The 18,831-nt window shown below is 44.6% G+C and overlaps 1 protein-coding gene across 2 annotated transcripts in view; it reads right to left on the bottom strand.

Annotated features, from left to right (window-relative positions):
• Positions 1 to 18,831, bottom strand: part of LOC137372256 (putative methyltransferase DDB_G0268948) — a 38,009-nt gene that overhangs the window by 1,271 nt on the left and 17,907 nt on the right. For both annotated transcript variants that reach the window (XM_068035957.1, XM_068035958.1), the window contains exons 4-6: positions 16,018 to 16,231; positions 12,015 to 12,115; positions 3,033 to 3,170 (exon numbers count right to left, since the gene is read on the bottom strand). In XM_068035957.1, coding sequence (XP_067892058.1) covers positions 3,033 to 3,170; positions 12,015 to 12,115; positions 16,018 to 16,231 — 453 coding nt within the window. The remainder of the gene's footprint in view (positions 1 to 3,032; positions 3,171 to 12,014; positions 12,116 to 16,017; positions 16,232 to 18,831) is intronic.

The following is an 18,831-nucleotide window of genomic DNA, read 5'->3' as shown; positions in this document are numbered from 1 at the left end:
CCCATCTGTGGCCACAGCTCCCAGTGGCACTGCTGGGACTAAGAGCTGCCCGCCTGTTGATTGGCCGGCAGCTCTATTAGGTGGGACCTCCTACCTCAAGCGGGTGGAAGCCCCGCCTCACACCAATTGAAGCCCGGGCACCCACAAAATACAGGTCGGATCGTTTTAGTCCATCCGCCTACTGTAAAATTTCAGCTGGTATATTCAACTTATAGAAAACAATGTGAAGATGTTGTGGTGGAGCCCATCGGACAGACAATAGAATCACAGCCTTATACAGCATGGATCGAGACCATTCAGTCCATCGAGCCTGTGCCGGCTCTTTGAAAGAGCAACCAATTAATCCCACATCCCCTGCCCTTTCCCCATAGCCCAGTGAGGTGTGTAGACAGAGATTGGAACCAGCAGTGACACAAGCAGGAAATCTAAGACCACTGCCTGGTGCCCTGATGCCACTATCCACCTGTATTCGGCATCAGTTCACCCCACCCTTTACAGAGTTTACAAGTTCTCCCTGTGACTGTGTGGGTTTCCTCCGGGTGCTCTGGTTTTCTCCCACATGCCAAAGACTTGGAGGTTGATAGGTTAAATTGGCCATTGTAAAAAAAAAAAATTGCCCCTCGTGTTGGTAGGTGGTAGGAGAATTGAGGGAAGGTGGGGATGTGCGAGGGGGAAATAAAAGGGATCAGTATAAATGGATGGTTGGTGTGGATTCGGTGGGCCGAATGGCCTGTTTCAGTGTTGTTTCTCTCTCTCTCTATGATAATCATTTGGCACCTGATGAAATGTTGAACAGGAAATTGACATAACATACTGGGTATTTGCAGGCATGTGCCATCGAATTCCTCTATCTGTGTCCTGTATTATATTATTTTACAACTGCAAGTATGGGGTGGGTTAGCTCAGTTGGCTAGGCAGCTGGAGTGTAATGTAGGAAAATTCCAGCAATGTGGGTTCAATTCCCCAACTGGCTCAATTATGTCATGGCGTCATGGAGACCTGGCTTCTCGCTTTACCCCACGCTTGTGAAGTCATGACTCTCAAGCAAAACATCACCAACTGTTCCCCTCTAAGGCGGAGTGATACCTTTGGGACTACAGCTACTCCAACAATTACAAGTCCTTCTGTTGCTGGGTCTGATCAGAGTGGAGTAAGTCAGGTTAACTAACCTGAGTTTACAAACTGCAGCCTTAATATTCAAACCCCTCACAATGAGGGGCAGGAGATGGTGGGGGGCAGTTAAATCCAGGAAATACATCTGGAACACACTGTGCACATACCCACTTCCTTTAATACAGCAGCTGTTATCAGGACATCTACGTGTCTCACCACCTCCCCAATCCCAGCCCCTCCTGAGTGGTTTGTATCTGCAGTCAGGTGTGGCATTATTTTGGGATACCGGGATGTGTGTAGATGTGATCTGTTGCACCTGAATCAGTATGTGGAATGTGTGATGTATTTCTGTGGAAGATCAGGGCTCAGCCAGGATCAACAATGCTGACAACACTGTTACATGAAATGGTTAATGTGGCTCAGGAGAGGGAGAAAACCTTTACATTGCGAAGTTGACACGTGTTCCATAGAGGAGGAACCCATCAAGATAGAGTTAACCACACGAGGACATGTCTGTGGGATGAGGGATGGAAATTCCAAGTCTGTGTGAATCCCCAAAATGGATATTTAAATTATCCACACTGGAGATAAAATAAGACCATGTTTTAATTCCAGGTGATGATATGCTGTGTAAAACAAATGGGGACCAATTTGCATGACAGAACAGATTGAGATAGATACATGATGCTGACAATATGATGTTTTGTGACACCTTTAGTTATGTATTCAGACTGTCGGGGGCTGGGCAGTGTGGCGGACTGTAAGGAAAGGGTTAATTCTTTGTATTAACACTAGTTTTTATGTGAGTTTCTGTTGGCAACGTTCAATTAGAAAAAGGGATTTCAGTCAGAATGTGTTTCAGCTGATAAGGAGATTCACCAAGAGGCCACAAACTGTTCATTGACCTTGACGGCTGCCATTGATCACTTAGCATTGAGATCTCTCTGGACATGTTCTGCCCATCAAGTCAAGAAGCTATGGCTTCAGGTAGTGACTCGTCTGAGGACAGCTGGGTAATATCTCTGTAGAGGGTCTGTGTTCCTGTCGACAACTCCAGTTGAGTGATGTGACAGTTCAGTCAAGGTGAAGGGTTGGGGAGTGACTCTTGTTAACAGAGTAAGGAAGTACAGGTGTCTTTGGTTGAGACAGGGTAAGTGCTGGGGAGTGGGGGGTGGGGGGGTGGTGCAGTGATGTGGTGTCACCTTTAGCCAGTCAAGGTGAAGGCTTGGGGAATGACTCTTGTTAACACTGGAGTTATTGCAGCTAAGTGAATGAGGTAATGCTATGGGACATGTGACACAAGGCAGGGAGAAAGAAAGGTTTATGAAGTGGGAGTTAAGAAAAGATACTTCAGAAAACAGCAAGGCTTGGCCAGCAGGTCATCTCAAGCTTGAGAATGGTGAAGTCTTCAGTTACTTGTACAGGAGGTGTGTAATTATTATAGATAATAGTTATCATTGTCTGCTTAATTTGTATGAAAGTCGCTAAATGCCTTTAAAGCTAAAGATCTTGAGGAATTAATTCTAAACCTATATGTAAGAGCACCCATTCCTGAACAGATGGAGTATAGATGTTACCCGTGTATGTTCTTATGTCCATTACTTCACAGTAATCTGGATTAAAATTTGCCCAGTTCCATATTTGATTGAAAGTCAGTCCCCAGGTGCTTTTTTTTCTGATTTAACTGCCCCGCACCCAGTTCAAATTTGTACTCTCTGCAAATTTGATCCGTTTGTTTATCTTTTCTGAATCTGAGTCATTAACCTGAATTAGGAGCAATAGGGGAACCACCACTGATCCTGGGCAGCCGATGAGAGTCAGTGGAGCTGGGAGGCCTTTCGATAACTCCACAGTGTGGTCCAATCAAGAATCATTAGGCAGATCAGCTAAAAGGATCTGCTTTTCATATAGCTTTATACCTTTGTTCAGTTCTTTCCAGTGAGGCTTTAGCATTTTCCGGATCTTTCCTCAGATAGGCTTGATAAAAACTCAAGGATTTCAGAAACCCAATTATCCCCGAGACAGGCATCTTGAACTTGACATAAATGTCTTCAGCTCTGTAACAATCAATATGCCATTAATGTAAGAATAAAAGTTAATGTATGACGTTACATTGTTTGCATCCTTGGAGGGTGTTGGGGTATCTGAAACAGCCTCCAGTATATTCACTGGTTGCTTATTATGACAAAAGCTTAATTAACAAGCTCTGTTAGACTACTACTATACATTGTCACGCTCACACAAGGAGCAATAATGAACTAATCAATTAACCCCCCAAAAATAGACACACTTTTTCGACAAGACAAAATGGAGTAAAAGTTCAGGTGACCTCCCCTGTGCTGTGAATATACATAGTGACTGCTGGAGACTGAACCCATCATCATCTCTGGACCAGCCTTGAAGAAAGCATTAGAAATGCTAATGGCCCCACTCAATGTGAATGGCTACCTTTTTCAACTAGTTGGACTAATAATGACCTTTGCAGACATAGAAGACTGCATTTTACATGTCCAACGCCAAAACCAGCGGCGGACGTTAGCAATGGTGGACCGCATATAGCAGAGCTGCCGAGAGCGTCAGCACGACGGCTCATTTAAATGGCCGGGGTGGACCGCCCACACCGATGGCGTGGAGGAGTCAGGCTGTCCATCCCCGGCAATGCTGTCAGGCACCATTATACAGGCACCGACGCCATTTTTAAAGGACTTTGAGCACTTCCGTTTATTTTAACTATTTAAAGTGATAGTGATTTGAAATTGATTCAAAAAAATTTAATATATGTTTCTAGCCCCTCTCCCACCACCCCCCCCCCAATAACCATACAATTCATTCCTTGCCCTCTCCCCCCTCAAAATACTTACCTTGTGCACTTGACCTTCTCCCCCCGCAACCCAAACACAGTTTATAAACTGTGAACTTTACTCCTTCCCACCCTCCCCTACACCAATCAATGAGTTTGACCCCGCTTCCGCCAATATCCCCTATTCTAGCCAAGGAAAAGTCCCTGCCGAATACCATCTTTAAAAACTACCTACAGGCAGAGACGAAAGGGTGACCTTTGAAAGCTCCCCATCTGAGAGATTGAAACAGGATCTTCATCATTGAACTGTAACTGAGATTTACTTAAAGAATTCTGCAGCAAAGCATCCATCCACCTGAAACACTCCAAAGTTTGACTCCAGTGAACCAGGAGGAAAGGAATTAAAGGTCTGCACTGTTTAAATTTTCCTCCCGGGAAAACAAACAAGGTTTCACAATGAACAGTTTTTTAAAAACCAAGCACCAGACCTAAATGCATGCTGTCCTTTTGTCTCTATCTTTTCCCATGTGTGAAGGTGAAGTTGTGAATTTGCAGGTTTTTGTTGAATAAATCTATGAGAAAACCTGGAATTTTTCTCTTTATTGAGCATTAAAATGCTCAAGGGTTAAAACACAATTCCAATACAAACACTGTCTGCATTCAGTTGAGAGGTGAAAAGGGAAACCACCCCGATCATTTCCTCTCTGTCCGGTTTCAAAAAACTGCCTTAGTCCCCGAGTGTTTTAAGGGTCAAATAACTAGACAAACGGCAAAATGTCTATTTGGTTAAAAAGCAAAAGCAATATTTTTTATGCAATAACCGAAAAATGTTCGCGACTTCACCCACTGATGCATTCAAATACACACACACACACACGAGAAAAGAAACAGGGTAAAATGCAATTGCCGGCCAACTGTTGTAAAAGAGTTATTGTTTTAAAATACCTCTTTCAGGGAGGAAATCTTTCAGCTGTGCAGGCCTGAAATGTTCATTGTCTTGAAAAGGATATAGTGTCACAGGCTGTATGTGGTTAAGACTCAATCTGAAGTCAATGGTGGAAATCCTGGTTAACTTTCACAAATTGGGAGTTCCAAAAGTCACCTAGCAATTTCTCTGCTGCAGTAGTCAAAAGATGTTATCAGTGGGGTTCCTGCTTAGTTAGAACTGTCCCACAGCTATTCTATCGGGAAAAAGACCTTCTCTCTTGCTGTTCTGCCTCTCTCTCTCTCCAGAGAGATACCTTTTAAGGTAGAAACTTGTCAGGTTGTGTTGTCAGTCAGGTGACTCAGGGGTCTCTCTCCTGAGGTGATTCATACAATATTCCAGGATATTGGAATCGTTGTTACATGATGGCATCTGAATATGGCCCATTTTGATAACTAGGTGTTATTTCACACCTACTATTTCAGCCTTGGTTTCAGAGTCAGTCTGTCTGCAAAAGGCTTTGTTAGCTCCATTCCTGCAGATATGAGCTGTTAGCATGGAATGAGCTGTTCTTCATTTTAGTGTGTTTCCCCCAAAACGAATTGAAACATGAATAATGGGTTTCATTTTCAACAGAGAGACATGTTTATTGGCAGTACAGGAGGGGTCAACTGACCTCTACTCCATCTTGTCTGCAGCACAAATGTGTCCTTTTTTTGTGATTCAGTTCAACAGTTGACTTTTATTTCATAATATCTCCAGTTCATTTCATATTTCATCACAGTTCCCTTCATGAGCGTGACAAATGTAATATCAAGAATATATCTATACATATTGTTCTGTTTTACCTTTTGTATTAACCCAAGAACTGTTCTGCCTTTGTTGTCAACGGGTGGTAAGTGATGTAGGTGGCTTCCACTTTTCACCTGTTAACTGACTGCAATCCTGTTTTGTTAAAAGTGGTGCGTCAGTCCCTAAGTCATTTTAGGGTCAAATAAACATACAAATGACAGGTTTTCTCCTTGTTTTTTTTTTTTAAAAATGAAGACAACTATTTATTTTAAACAAATCCTGAAACGGTTGCCACCTTCACTGACTCATGTACACGCATACATATGTACATACACAGGAATAGAGTGATAGAGAGAAAAGAGTAGGATGCAATTAAAGTCCAAGGTGATGTAAGAGTTCATGGTTTACAGAATACTGTTGAATTGTCTCGGGAGAAAGTCTTTTTTCAAAGATACAGGCCTGGATGTTTGCAGTCTTGAACTTGCTGTGGTATTGTAGAGCTCTGGTAGTTAAAATCAGCCCAAGGTTGATGGCATGAATTTGATTTAACATCACAGATGGAGAGTCTCAAAGTCACTTTGTAATATCTATGCTGTAGTGCTTAGTCAGTTCTCGTTCAGTAGGATTCTTTTGTTTAGCTGGCGCCCCTGACAGACTGTGGCTGGAAACAGGCTTTCTGTGGTCTTGGCTTGATCTCACCTTCAATCTCTAGAGGGTTATCTTTTAAGGTAAAATTCCATCACATTTGAGTCTCTTTCAGATGACAAAGGGCCATCTCCCCTGGTGTGACTATACAATGGACCAGGATATGGAAACCATGGCTAGCTATTGATGTCTGAGATGTCTGAATTGGGGACCATTCTATTGTAATGGTGCTACTTTTCACCTATTCATTTTGGTTTGGGCTGTGAGTTAACTTGCCTCCAGAACCCTTTGTTAGTTCATTCATGTACATAGGAGTCATAAATATGCAATGGTGCTCCTTTCAATTTCAATAGATTCTCCCCAGAGTTTCATCCTCATAGACAGAGGTGTATATTTCCAATACAAAGAGCAAAGAACAAAGAACAGTACAGCACAGAAACAGGCCATTCGGACCTCCAAGCCTGCGCCGATCTTGATGCCTGCCGAAACTAACACCTTCTGCACTTCCGCGGCCCATATCCCTCTATTCCCATCCTATTCGTGTATTTGTCAAAATGTCTCTTAAACGTCGCTATCGTACCTGCTTCCACCACCTCCCCCGGTGGCAAGTTCCAGGCACTCACCACCCTCTGTGTAAAAAACTTGCCTCGCACATCCCCTCTAAACTTTGCCCCTCTCACAATCAACCTGTGTCCCCTAGTAACTGGCTCTTACACCCTGGGAAAAAACTTCTGACTATCCACTCTGTCCATGCTGCTCATAACTTTGTAAACCTCTATCATGTCGCCCCTCCACCTCCGTCGTTCCAGTGAAAACAATCCGAGTTTTTCCAACGTCTCCTCATAGCTAATGCCTTCCAGACAAGGCAACATCCTGGTAAACCTTCTCTGTACCCTCTCCAGAGCCTCCACATCCTTCTGGTAGTGTGGCGACCAGAATTGCACGCAATATTCTAAGTGTGGCCTAACTAAGGTTCTGTACAGCTGCAACATGACTTGCCAATTTTTATACTCTATGCCCCGACCGATGAAGGCAAGCATGCCGTATGCCTTCTTGACTACCTTATCCACCTGCGTTGCCACTTTCAGTGACCTATGGACCTGTACGCCCAGATCTCTCTGCCTGTCAATACTCCTGAGGGTTCTGCCATTTACTGTATACCTCCCACCTGCATTAGACCTTCCAAAATGCATTACCTCACATTTGTCCGGATTAAACTCCATCTGCCATTTCTCCGCCCAAGTCTCCAACCGATCTATATCCTGCTGTATCCTCTGACAATCCTCATCATTATCCGCAACTCCACCAACCTTTGTGTCATCCGCAAACTTACTAATCAGACCAGCTACATTTTCCTCCAAATCATTTATATATACTACAAACAGCAAAGGTCCCAGCACTGATCCCTGCGGAACACCACTGGTCACATCCCTCCATTCAGAAAAACACCCATCCACTGGTACTGAGCCAGTTCTGTATCCATCTTGCCAGCTCACCTCTGATCCCGTGTGACTTCACCTTTTGCACCAGTCTGCCATGCGGGCCCTTGTCAAAGGCTTTACTAAATTCCATATGGACAACATCCACCGCCCTTCCCTCATCAATCATCTTCGTCAGTTCCTCAAAAAACTCAATCAAATTAGTAAGACACGACCTCCCCTTCATAAAACCATGCTGTCTCTCGCTAATAGGTTCGTTTGTTTCCAAATGGGAGTAAATCCTGTCCCGAAGAATCCTCTCTAATAGTTTCCCTACCACTGACGTAAGGCTCACCGGCCTATAATTTCCTGGATTATCCTTACCACCCTTCTTAAACAAAGGAACAACATTGGCTATTTTCCAGTCCTCTGGGACCTCACCTGTAGCCAATGAGGATGCAAAGATTTCTGTCAAGGCCCCAGCAATTTCTTCCCTTGCCTCCCTCAGTATTCCAGGGTAGATCCCATCAGGCCCTGGGGACTTATCTACCTTAGAAGGTCACCTGACTACTACTGCATTTTGTCTGTGACACAGGTCCGTGTTCTTGTGGTGCAGTTTAAGATCTGACTTTTTATTTTCATAATTCTTTAATTTGTTGTTTATTTCATCATGGCTCCTCCGAGCATGACAACTTCCAGGTATGGATAACATTGGGAAAGTGCAGTAGTCAGAGAAGCAGGAGACTTAAAAGACAGGAATAGAGGAGATAGAATTTCACATTCAGTTTGAGGGTGAGTAATTTGGGTCTGAAACGAGGGGCTTAAACTGAAATAAAGGCAATGAAGGGGATGAAGACAGAGTTGGCTAAAGTGCACTGGAAAAGTAGGCGAAAAAGCAAGATGGTAGAGAAACAGTGGCAGACATTTAAGGAGATATTTCATAACTCAGCAAAGATATATTCCATTGAGAACGAAAAACTCGATGAGAAGGATGCATCGTATGTGACTAACTAAGGATGTTAAAGATAGTAGCGAATTGAAAGAAAAGGCGTACAATGCTGTGAAGATTAGTGGCAGCCCAGAAGATTGGGAAAAATTGAGAAACCAGCAAAGGATGGTTAAGAAAGGGAGAAATTAGAGTATGAGACTAAACGAGCAAGAAACACTGAAACAGACAGTAAGCTTCTACAAATATTTAAAAAGGAAGAGAATAGCTAAAGTAAGTATTGGTCCCTTAGAAGAGGAGACTGGGGAATTAATAATGGGAAACAAGGAAATGGCAAAGACTTTGAACAACTATTTTGTATCTGCCTTCACAGTAGAAAACACAAAAAGCATCCCAAGAATAGCAGAAAATCAAGTGGAACAAGGGAGAGAGGAACGTAAAGCAATCACTATCAACAGAGAAAATGTACTAAAAAAACTAATGGGACTAAAGGGTGACAAGTCCCTCGGACCTGATGGCCTGCATCCTTGGGTCTCAAAAGAAGTGGCTGTAGAGATAGTGGATGCATTGGTTGTCCTTCCAAAATTCCCCAGATTCTGGAAAGGTCCCAGCGGATTGGAAAACTGAAAATGTAACACCTCTGTTCAAGAAGAGGAGACAGAAAGCAGGAAACTATAGGCCAGTTAGCCTAACATCTGTCATTGGGAAAATGCTAGAATCCATTATTAAGGAAGTAGCAGCAGAACACTTTGAAAATCATAATGCAATCAGGCAGAGTCAACATGGTTTTAAGAAAAAGAAAACATGTTTGAAGAATTTGTTAGACTTCTTTGAGGATGTAACAATTAAGGTGGATAAAGCAGAACCCAGAGATGCAGTGCATTTTGATTTCCAAAAGGCATTTGATAAGGTGCCATATAAAAGATTACAACACAAGATAAGAGCTCATGGTATTGGGGGTAATATATTAGCATGGATAGAGGATTGGCTAACTAACAGGAAACAGCATCAGAATGAATGAGGCATTTTAAGGTTGGCAAACTGTAACTAGTGATCAGTGTTGGGGCCTTAACTATTTATGATCCATATTAATGACTTTGAATGAAGGGACCAAGCGTATTGTAGCCAAATTTAAAGTGCAGCCAGCAACGAGGGAACACAAACAATGAATTGCCTATTGAGCTCATTAACAGGCTTATCAGTTTCAGGGAACTATTTTTAAGGACTGGGAATAGGAAAGACACCATGGGGTGGGGGTGGGGGTGCGGGGCAGGGCAGGGCAGGGCAGTGGGGGTGGAAATACAGTAGGTTTGTGAAGACATGAACAGTGTGGAGGGCCATGAGGGTTATGGAAAGGACTGATTAAAATAAAGCAGAGTCATCAAATAAAGCTCAACTGCTTCAGATGTGCCTCAGTGTGGATATTGTTGCAGCTGGAAGAGTTGAATTTCTTGGTGGTGAATGGCAAGAAACTGGACAAGGACATGAGCCCACTGGCATCACTGCAGCAGGTAGGGTTGTAGGGGAAGGCCTGGTGAACACACAAGGCCCAGTTGACGGAGGTCAGATGCGAACAGCAAACTCTGACGTTGGACAGAGCAGCCAGGATGAGCGGCGGCAGATTCAACCTCCTGCACAGCTGGAGGTCAGAGGAGCAGAGTGGGGCGGATGCAAGGGGAGGAAGGTGCTACCCAAGATATTGGGTGCACAGTCCTAGAGTGAACTATCTGAAAATGACAGAGCGCCAGTGCTGTAGGAGGCTGCACCTATCCAGGCAGATCTGATCCACAATAACCTGAGGCCTCAAGGCCCCCATGACAGTCTCCTACCCTACAGCCGTCTAGGTCTCGGGCGCTCTCAACTTCTATGCAACCAGGTCATTCCCGGGATCAGCTGTGGACCTCTCGCAGTTCGCATCTCATTAGGCCATTAGGCAGTTCACGGATGCCCTTTTCAAGAGGGCAGAGACTACACACACTTTGACACAGATGGGCCAGCGCTGGAGTATTGAGTCCAGTTCTGGACATTGCACTTTAGGAAGGATGTGAAAGCTTTACAGAGGGTTCAGAAAAAATTTACAAGAATGTTTCCAGGGTTGAGGGACTTCAGTTATGAGGTCCAAGAGCACAGCAGGTATAAAGCAATGGTGGAGAGAGAGAGAGATAGTGAGCAAGTGAGCACTGTGGAAACTGTGGAAGGTCTGAGAGCACGGCAGGGAGAAAGCAGAGGCAGAGAGAGAGAGAGAGAGAGCACTGCCAGAACAAATCAACAACAATTATTCAAGGAGTGATGTCACAGGACAGCAGGTAGATGATTGGTTGGTGAGTATTAGGGTTTTTATTGTCTAAACTTGGCCAAGAGGTACGATGTACTCACTACCTCTGAGGACAAAGAGAAAGACTGCAGGGTGAACAGCCACAATGCAGACCAGGGCACAGTGGCTCAGAAGGCTGTCCAAGACGGGGATGAGCAGAGTAGAAATGTGATCATAAATCTATAATTAGGGGGATAGAGTCCTCGGCAGCCAAGAACGAGAATCCCAAAGGGTGTGTTGTCTACCCAATGTGAGGGTAGGGGATATCTCACAGCAACTGGAGAGGAACTGGGAAAGGGAGAGGGTAAATCCAGTTGTCGTGGTCTATGTTGGAACAAACAACATAGTTAGGAACAGGAATGAGATCCTGCTGAAAGAGTATGAGGAATTAGGCTCTAAATTAATAAGCAGGACCTTGAGGGTAATAATCCCTGGATTATTTCCTGAGTCATATACAAATTGGCACAGGAGCAGACAGATCAGGAGAATTAACACATGGCTAAAGGGCCAGTGTGGGAAAGAGGGATTCTTTTTCATGGGACACTGGCACCAGGAAGGAGCTTTACCGATGGGACGGGCTCTATCTGAACTGGGATGGGACCCGTGTCAGAGGAAAGGGTAAATAGAGGGGTGGGGTGGGGGCGGTGGTTGCAAAGGCTTTAAGATAGTAAGATGGTGGGGAGGAATCCACAAGAAATGTAAAGCAACCTAAATGTAAATAAGACAGGGAAGGAGAGCACTGGAAAGAATAAAGTAAGGGAGGACATTGTTGTTTTGTTGGGTTTGTTTTAATAGCGTTCCAGAGAAAGTCTTAGACTCCAGTAAAGGAGTCAACTGACCAAATGGCCTCCTTCTGTGCTGTAACCACTCTATCATCATTCTCGACCTACTAATGTCCGTAAGTCTCAGATTGCTGCCAGAAGTATCATATCACAGTTAATGTTAAATCTAATATTATTCCCCCAGACAGAATCCAGGCACAATAATACGAAACAATATGATTTCATTGATAATGATTTTAGAAGTTGGTGTATAATTACAAATATGTGTTATACATTTACCTCTCTTTGTCAGGGAAAGTGATAGCATCAAATATCTCCTTGTATTCATTCAATACAATTTTCGTTGCTTTACTCTGATAGGGGGTTAGAGTTATGAACAGCTACAAATAGAATGTACAATAGAAAGAATTAACACATTGCATGATAGGTCTAATTTGTATTATGATACTGTGTGTTCAAACATGCTCAAATTAAACTCTTATTAAAAACAATTTGTTCATAGGAAGCCCAGATCCAGCTACTGCAATAAAACCACTTCTTTCGGACACTGAGCCGCAACATCGCAGAATCAGGCTGTCAGTATTCATGGCCTAGGCAGCTTCGTAGTGGTCACCAGGTGGCTTGGCCTTGCTGGAGTTGGGATGTCAGCCCGTCCTCCTAACTTTAATAGCTTGTCTTGTTTGTGCACAGTAAACCTGGCCAGCTTAGCTGAAAGGCAGAAAATCCAATCAGGCAGCAGCTCTCAAAGTGCTGCTGCTTGCTATTAAGCATACATGATCTTTTTCTTTCCTGTCGTCTGGACAGTCACTGTGCTGAAAAATGCAACAGAGGGATGTGGGAAAACCCTCTCTTTGGAGGTTGTGCTACAGGAGGTGCAGGAAAGAAATTTGCCCCTGCTCGGAATGAAAGGTCATTCTCCTATCAAAGCAGAGGTTAAAGGTTACAGCAGGTCTGGCAGCATCTGTGGAGAGAGAAGCAGAGCTAACGTTTCAGGTCCTTGACCTTCTTCAGAACTGACAAATATTAGAAATGTGAAAGGTTATAAGCAAGTAAAGCGGGGCTGGGGCAAGAGATAACAAAGGAGAAGGTGTCGATAGCACCTTCTCTTTGTTGTCTCTTGTCCCACCCCCACTTTACTTGTTTATAACCTTTCACATTTCTAATATTTGTCAGTTCTGAAGAAGGGACACTGACCTGAAACGTTAACTCTGCTTCTCTCTCCACAGATGCTGCCAGACCTGCTGAGTATTTCAAGCATTTCTTGTTTTTATTTCAGATTTCCAGCATCCGCAGTATTTTGCTTTTATTAAAGGTTACAGGTTGTAGGTTACAGAGAGAGTAAATGGAGTCTCCCAGATTCTGGGTACGTGTGAACAAATCAGGAAGAAGGGTTGTAGTTTCCAGACGAGTGCCAAATTAAAGGTACTCAATGGACATTCGTTAGTTTTCTACTGAGGCCAAGCTTGCACAAACAAAATATACTGTGAGCTGTAGAACCCATGGAGAAGTTGCAAGGGAGATAATTTTTCTCTTTTCTTCTTTGAACATATTTTTAATCACAGTAAAATCACTTTGTGACACATCAAGTGTTGGAAGTTGTGTTACCACTGGAAACAGGTGCAGCACTGGAATGCAGTTAGACAACAACAATAGCGGGAGGTGGTGGCGCAGTGGTATTGTCACTGGACTTGTAACCCAGAGACCCAGGGTTTGTTCTGGGGACATGGGTTCAAATCCCACCACAGCAGAAGGTGGAATTTGAATTCAATTAGTCAATCTGGAATTTATAAAGCGGGTCTAATGATGACCATGAAACCATCGTCGATTGTTGTAAGAACCCATCTGGTTCACTAATGTCCTTTAGGGAAGGAAATCTCCTGTCCTTACCTGGTCTGGCCTACTTGTGACTCCAGACCCACAGCAATGTGGTTGACTCTTACATGCCCACTGAAATGGCCTATCAAGCCACTCAGTTGTATCGACCCGCTACGAAGTCAATAAAAAGGAATGAAACCGGACGGACCAACCGGCACCGACAATGCCAAACCAAGCCCTGTCAACCCTTCAAAGTCCTCCTTACTAACATCTGGGGGCTTGTGTCAAAGTTGGGAGGGCTGTCCCACAGACTAGTCAAGCAACAGCCTGACATAGTCATATTCACGGAACCATACCTGACAGACAATGTCCCAGACACTGCCATCACCATCCCCGGGTATGTCCTGTCCCACTGGCAGGACAGACCCAGCAGAGGTGGTGGCACTGGATACTGCAAAGGCTATGGGCCCTCACAATATTCCGGCAATAGTACTGAAGACCTGTGTTCCAGAATTTGCCACACCCCTAGCCAAGCTGTTCCAGTACAGCTACAACACTGGCATCTGCCCTGCAATGTGGAAAATTGCCCAGGTATGTCCTGTACACAAAAAGCAGGACAAGTCCAACTCGGCCAATTACCGCCTCATCAGCCTACTCTCAATCATCAGTAAAGTGATGGAAGGTGTCATCAACAGTGCCATCAAGCGGCACTTGCTTAGCAATAACCTGCTCAGTGACGTTCAGTTTGGGTTGGGCCATGGCCACTCAGCTCCTGACCTCATTACATCCTTGGTTCAAACATGGACAGAAGAGCTGAACTCAAGAGGTGAGGTGAGGTGAGAGTGACTGACCTTGACATCAAGGCAGCATTTGACCGAGTATGGCATCAAGGAGCCCAAGCAAAACTGAGGTCAATGGGAATTAGGGGGAACACCCTCCGCTGGCTGGAGTCATACCTAGCGCAAAGGAAGATGGTTGTGGTTGTTGGAGGTCAATCATCGCAGTTCCAAGACATCACTGCAGGAGTTCTTCAGGGTAGTGTCCTAGGCCCAACCATCTTCAGCTGCTTCATCAATGACCTTCCTTCAATCATAAGGTCAGAAAGGGGGATGTTCGCTGATGATTGCACAATGTTCAGAACCATTCATGACTCCTCAGATACTGAAGCAGTCCATGTAGAAATGTAGCATGACCTGGACGATATCCAGGCTTGGGCTGATAAGTGGCAAGTAACATTTGCGTCACACAAGTGCCAGGCAATGACCACCTCCAACAAGAGAGAATCTAACCATCTCCCCTTGCCATTCAATGGCATTACCATTGCTGAATCCCCCACTACCAACATCTTAGGGGCTTTCATTGACCAGAAACTGAACTGGAGTATCGATATAAATACTATGGCTACAAGAGCAGGTCAGAGGCTAGGAATCCTGAGGTGAGTAACTCACCTCCTGACACGCCAAAGCCTGTCCACCATCTACAGGGCACAAGTCAGCAGCGTGATGGAATATTCTCCACTTGCCTGATGGGTGCAGCTCCAACAACACTCAAGAAGCTCGACATCATCCAGGACAAAGCAGCCAGCTTGATTGGCACCCCATCTACAAACATTCACTCCCTCCACGACCAATGCACAGTGGCAGCAGTTTATTAATAAACAGTCTACGGTGAGTTGGCGTTCAAGGTAGTTCATCTTCAGCAGGCCTCACACAGATCTTTCAGCAACAGATTGTAGCAACAGGTCTATTTAAATTTTAAAGTAGCAGTCCAACTGTGGAAACTTTATTGAGATTTCAGTTCTGTTCTGTTTCACTCTGCAGAACTGAAACTAAAGTTTTTCTACAGAAGTCATAAGATTGTCATAAAATCTTCCTGTTGCTTGGATGCAAATTGCCTTGCAGCCTGCATTCCAGACACCACATGTCAACATTCAGTCCCTGTTCACAGTCTTTGTTTCAGTCTTAAAGGCACACAGACCTCCTAGTTTTTTTAAAAAACTCTTAATACTACTAAGCCTCCTACATCAGCCATGGCTCAGTTGATGGTAATCTTATCTCTAAGTCAGAAGGTTCAAGCCCCATTCCAGTTACTTGAGCACAAATATCGAGAACTGGCATTCCAGTCCAGCATTGAGGGAATGCTGCACTGTTGGAGGTGCTGTCTTTCAGATGAAATGTTGAACCAAGACCCTCTGTCTGTCTTTGCAGTTGAGTAAAAAAGTTCCTATTATATTATCCTGAGGTTGGTGAGTTCTCCAGGGAATCCTGGCCAATATTTATCCCTCAACCAACATCATTAAAACAGATTATCTGGTCATTATCATGTTTGTGGGAGCTTGCTGTGTGCAAATTGGCTGCTACATTACAACACTGAAAACACTTCATTGATTGTAAAGCACTTTGGGATGTACTGATGTTGTGAAAGTCGCTATATAAAGGCAAGCCTCTGTTCCTTTCATTTTACTTACGTCTTGAACAATCTGGTTCGGATCCTCAGAGCAGTCGTCGTTATGTAACACATAGGGACCTCTGTAGCAATAGAGAGCTATACATCCTTTGGGTTTTAGAATCCTGTCAACCTCCTTCATAAACGTCTCCATATTAAACCAATGTGCTGCTACTCCCACTGTCACCAGGTCAACGGAACCATCCTCAAACTCCAGCTCCTCCGCTAGGCCCACTCTGTCGAGTGAATCACAGGAATACAACAGCTTCAGTATCTCTGCAGTTTTAAATGAATTTCCCAATGACATCTAGTGTCCCAGATGTGCGCTGGAATTTTATGAGCCCTGGGAGACAGGATTGGTGCCGGGGTGGGAGGTATGCTCATAAAATAGCACCAGAAAGCGGCAGTCGGAGTGCCTTCCCTCAGCATACTATATTGTCAGGGACAGAAAAGGGCGAAGATGGCCTTTCCACCCAGAGACCAATTGAGGCTCTTAAGTAGCCAATTAATGGCCACTTCAGGGCCTCTCCCCACCTCTGCTGGTATTATACCAGTGGCTGGTGGGAGCCCTGCCATGTAGGGAGGTCGCCCAGTAAAACAAAGCAATTTGTGGCCAATGGAGGGCCCCTCGCAGCAAAGGCCGTCCCTCTGTCAACAGCCCCCTGCCCTCAACAATCACCCACCCCACAATCCCCCGACTCAGCGAGTACCTGCCGGATTGGTCCGGTGACCCCGCAACACTTTGCTGTGGTACGGTGCTCCAGAGGTGGCCCTGGTCCCAGGCTTCTTGTACAATGGGCAGTGGTCATCGCTCCCAGTGGAGATGCAGATACGACTGAGCTGCCGGCCCTCTGATTGGCAAGCAAGATCCCAGCCTTTAAAGTAATAGGAATCATGGCGCTGGGCAGTTAATTGCCCGAGTGCTGTTAAATAGAGCTGGGGTTGTCTACAAAGGAATGCAGCAGGCTCCCCTCACCTTTTGGTCCTGGCGTCAGGACCCCAGACAGCTCCATAAAATTCAACCCATGAATTCTTCCATGATAAAGGCATACAGAAAATAGGAGTTTCTGACAGGACTAACCGACATAGGGCAATAGAAGGAGGCCATTCAGCCCATCATTCCTATCCTGGCTCTTTGAAAGAACTATCCAATAAATCCTACTCCCCTGCTCATTCCCAATAATCTATTTTTCTCCTTTATCAAATATTAATTCACTTCAAATACAAAAGGGATCTGTGTTGAGGCCTCAACTATTCATCATATTTATTAACGACTTAGATAATGGGATAGAGAGTCACATCCAAGTTTGGCACAAAGACAGGCATCTTTGTAAGCAGTGTAGATGGAAGCATAAAATTACAAAAAAAGACATTGATAGGTAAACTGTGAGAAATGGATTTCTGTGTACTTACATCTTCCACTTTGGGAGAACAGAATGCTTTCTAAATGGTGATATTGAGGCTTTGGAAAGGGTGCAGAGGTCTCAAGATCTAAAGCATCTTACTTACCCAGGTTTGGGGTTGGGAATAGCAGGTAAATAGACTCCACACTTTAGAGAAGTGTAGACCTTGGGCTGAATTGATTTAAGGTTGATAAGATGATAAAGGGATTAGATTGCGTTTGAGTGGACAGTTTGTTTCAACTAACTAGATTAGGAAGGAACAGAGGCCACAATTTTAAATTGTATAAGGCAACATCTAGGTTTGATGTCAGCAGGTAGCTCTTCTCCCGGAGAATAATGGACCTGTGGAACAGGCTGCAGTCCCATTTGGCACACGCTGATTCACTGAATTCCTTCAAGTGAGTCCTGGACTTGTTTCTGCCTGGGATGGAGATGATCTTCTACAAGAGGTAAATATCTGGTAACATTCATCAGGTCCAGAGCCAGCTCCTGGACGAGCTTTGATCATCAAAGAGGCTCAGAGAGAAATTTCCTCCATGTTCCCCACTGAATTGCCTGGGTTTATCCGGTTCCTCAGCTCACCCAGGAAATCACATAGTTTTGGATGGGGTGGGGAGTGTATATATTGTGATGGACAAGTCATGGCAGTAATATGGGACAGGCTAGATAGACCAGCGAGTCTTTGCATGTCCACCATTGTTCACATTCTAATTGTAACCAAACCAATAAATTATACAGGATTAACATTTAATTTATAATCAATTTTTTTTGATTCATTCATGGGATGTGGGCGTCACTGACTAGGCCAGCATTTATTGCCCATTCCTAATTGCCCTTGAGAAGGTGGTGGTGAGCTGCCTTCTTGAACCACTGCAGTCCATGTGGTGACGGTACACCCACAGTGCCGTTAGTGAAGGAACGGCGATAAAGTTCCAAGTCAGGATGGTGTTTGACTTGGAGGGGAACTTGCAGATAGTGGTGTTCCCATGCATTTGCTCCCCTTGTCCTTCTAATTGGTAGAGGTCATGGGTTTGGAAGGTGCTGTCTCAGGAGCCTAGGTGCATTGCTGCAGAGCATCTTGTAGATGGTGCACACTGCTGCCACTGTGCATCGGTGGTGGAGGGAGTGAATATTTGTGGATGGAGTGCCAATCAAGCGGGCTGCTTTGTCCTGGATGGTGTCGAGCTTCTTGAGTGTTGTTGGAGCTGCACCCATCCAGGCAAGTAGAGAGTATTCCATCACACTGCTGACTTGTGCCTTGCGGATGGTGGACGGGCTTGGTGGAGTCAGGAGGTGAGTTACTCACCACAGGATTCCTAGCCTCTGACCTGCTCTTGTAGCCATAGTATTTATATCGCTACTCCAGTTCAGTTTCTGGTCAATGGTAGCCCCTTGGATGTTGATAGTGGGGGATTCAGTGATGGTAATGCCAT

Source organism: Heterodontus francisci, chromosome 7, assembly GCF_036365525.1.
Source record: "Heterodontus francisci isolate sHetFra1 chromosome 7, sHetFra1.hap1, whole genome shotgun sequence".
Lineage (NCBI taxonomy): Eukaryota > Metazoa > Chordata > Chondrichthyes > Heterodontiformes > Heterodontidae > Heterodontus > Heterodontus francisci.
Note: the sequence above shows the minus strand (reverse complement) of the source record. Positions and strands in the feature narration are given on the sequence as shown.